The following is a 2,894-nucleotide window of genomic DNA, read 5'->3' on the forward strand; positions in this document are numbered from 1 at the left end:
CACCCTTGTGCATTGGGCATGGTTTTATCTGACAAAGTCAACCACCAGGACTGGCCCCTGCTTCCAGCGTTCCCGTGAACTCTCTGCTGCAGAGCAGGGCTGACTCCTCGGCACCAGTGGGCAGAGGCCCAGCTCCTCATGGCACGTTCAACCAGCACGGTAGCAGAGCTTCAGCCATGGAGCTGAGGAAAGCTCTCCTAGAAAAGGAATACAGGGGGTAAGGCGTGTAGCAGGGAAGGGTCTGTAGGAAAAGGCTTTGGCTTTGCTGCTAAAAGTCTCCCATAACTTGTCAATGACTTTTCCTCCTTGCAGGGGTCTCCATGCCCAGAGGCAGCAAATGTCCAACAGCAGCTCCATCACCATGTTCCTCCTCCTGGCATTCGCAGACACACGGGACCTGCAGCTCTTGCACTTCGGGCTCTTCCTGGGCATCTACCTGGCTGCCCTCCTGGGAAACGCACTCATCATCACTGCCATCGCCTGTGACCACCGCCTCCACACCCCCATGTACTTCTTCCTCCTCAACGTCTCCGTTCTTGACCTGGGATCCATCTCCACCACTGTCCCCAAAGCCATGGCCAATTTCCTGTTTGACACTAGGACCATCTCCTACTCAGGATGTGCTGCGCAGCTCTTCTTCTTTCTCTTCTTTATCACAGCAGAGTACTCCCTTCTCACTGTCATGTCCTATGACCGCTACGTTGCCATCTGCCAACCCCTGCACTACGGGACCCTCCTGGGCAGCAGAGCTTGTGTCCACATGGCAGCAGCTGCCTGGGGCAGTGGGTTTCTCAATGCTCTCCTGCACACGGCCAATACATTTTCCCTACCCCTCTGCCAGGGCAATGTCCTGGACCAGTTCTTCTGTGAAATCCCCCAGATCCTCAAGCTCTCCTGCTCACACTCCTACCTCAGGGAAGTTGTTCTTATTGTGGTCAGTGTCTGTTTATCATTTGGTTGTTTTGTTTTCATTGTGGTGTCCTATGTGCAGATCTTCAGGGCCGTGCTGAGGATCCCCTCTGAGCAGGGACGGCACAAAGACTTTTCCATGTGCATCCCTCAACTGGCCGTGGTCTCCCTCTTTGTCAGCACTTCATTTTTTGCCTACCTGAAGCCCCCCTCCATCTCCTGCCTTGTTCTAGACCTTGTGGTGGCTCTTCTGTACTTGGTGGTGCCTCCTGCTGTGAACCCCCTCATCTACAGCATGAGGAACAAGGAGCTCAAAGGTGCAGTGTGGAAACTGATGACCAGATGATTTTCTGAAACAATAAGCTGTCTTCTTCTACAAATTATTGTTAACATAACTCATTATATGTCAAGCTCATGTACTGTAGTTTATGTTAGTTTTAATTCTGTGTTTAGGCCTTTGTTTGGCTTTTGTTGTTTTTTTCTTTTTTGCTTTACTTTGTATAATGTTTTGTACCAAAAAAACCAACTTGTTTTGCTGTTTCGAATTATGCATTTTTCCAAATTTGTGAAATCTACATACTGTATAAATGAGGACCTGCTCTCTCTGTGTTTTAAAATAAAATATAGAACCATCCAGCGACCTGTTGCCCAAAATCCTTCCTCTCAGGCTTTCTCTGGAGCTGCAGGGCAATGCCTGTGAGCAGAGGTGGAGGGGAAAGAGTCCGAGCACAGCAGCTCTGTCAGCGAGCACCAACCTTGGTCTTTTCCAATTTGGTCTCTTTCCACACCCACACTTGCCTTCTGAGCCCTTGCCTTGCTATGGAGCCTGAGTGCTCTGGCAGCTCATCCTCCTGCTGTGGGGCAGCCCTGGGCCACAGGTCAGGACAGGCACTGGGCAATTCCCTTCCAGAGCTGAACTCCCTAACAGCACCTCCATCATATCAGAGACTCCTCAGGGCAGGGCATGAAGTCATAGTTCTTTTTATAAAGTTGGCATTTCCTTTTCCCAGGAAAGTGCCCCACATTTGAAAACACAAGTGCAGAGCTTAACTGTGTGAGTGTGCAAGGCATGGGCACACAACAGAGTCCTTGCACAGCCAGGCATCCTAGGAAAGACAGGAAGGACCAGCAGAGCAGGTTCTCCTCTGGTCCTGTGAGTGCTGGACACCCCAAGGAAGCTTCCCCAGGATAATTGTCACACACCCTGCCAGTAACATCCCCTGGGAAAGCCGCTGGATGCAGCACAGGGATGGGCTTCCTTGGACCGAGGTCCCTGTGTCCATTCCTCAGCCGTGGGGCATCTCCGAGAGGTGCAGAGCAGGAGACAGCCCGCAGGGCCGAGGGGCTGCAGCCTCTGGGGGTGGCCACCGGAGGCCAGGGAGTCTGCTGCAGGGCCTCTGCCTGTGCCAGGGAAGGACTCGTTTCTCTGAACAGCCCTGTCAGAGCCCTGACATTGCTGTGTGTGACGCCAGGAACAGCCCCCACCATCCCAAGGAGATTTCTCTCACTTGCCCTCTCTCACCTCTCCTGTGCCCCCCGCGGGAGTGGAGACTCGCCTGGCTCTGAGGGGATGCGGATCAGGAGGGAGCCCTGTGGAGGCAGGACAGCCCTGCTTTTGGTCAGCAAAGACAAGAAGATAACAGGAACCGTTGCAGGTCTTTGCTTCTTCAAAGGGCCATCGTGTCCAATGAGTGACCTTTGCCTCATTGCCTGTGAAATGCATATTAAAGTTGACCCCCCTGCATACGCTAATGAGGATCATAGACATCATGTGAAACATATATGACCGTAGCACTCGTCTCTGCACCCAAATCATACAACCTGGGGGAGGGAAACCTCATAATTTTGGAAATAAAAAGACGGAGAAAATGACTGCTAAATTGGGAGAGAAGAACCTTGACACCTGAGGGACCGGTCGAGGGGCTGCGTTCTCTCCCTCCACCCCAGGCAGGGACGCCTTCCTGGGTCAGCGCTGCGCCTTTCAC

The 2,894-nt window shown here is 52.6% G+C and overlaps 1 protein-coding gene across 1 annotated transcript; it reads left to right on the top strand.

The window, feature by feature from the left end:
• Window positions 1-337: 337 nt before the first annotated feature.
• Window positions 338-1,255, top strand: LOC141476385 (olfactory receptor 14C36-like). The gene has a single exon (XM_074165062.1). The coding sequence runs from the start codon at window positions 338-340 to the stop codon at window positions 1,253-1,255; it is 918 nt and encodes a 305-aa protein (XP_074021163.1).
• The last annotated feature ends 1,639 nt before the right edge of the window (window positions 1,256-2,894 follow it).

The sequence above is a fragment of the Numenius arquata genome, chromosome 30 (assembly GCF_964106895.1).
Source record: "Numenius arquata chromosome 30, bNumArq3.hap1.1, whole genome shotgun sequence".
Taxonomy (NCBI): domain Eukaryota; kingdom Metazoa; phylum Chordata; class Aves; order Charadriiformes; family Scolopacidae; genus Numenius; species Numenius arquata.

Excerpts from the sequence above, each read along its gene's own strand:
- LOC141476385 (XM_074165062.1), top strand. The coding sequence starts at position 338 with ATGTCCAACAGCAGCTCCATCACCATGTTCCTCCTCCTGGCATTCGCA.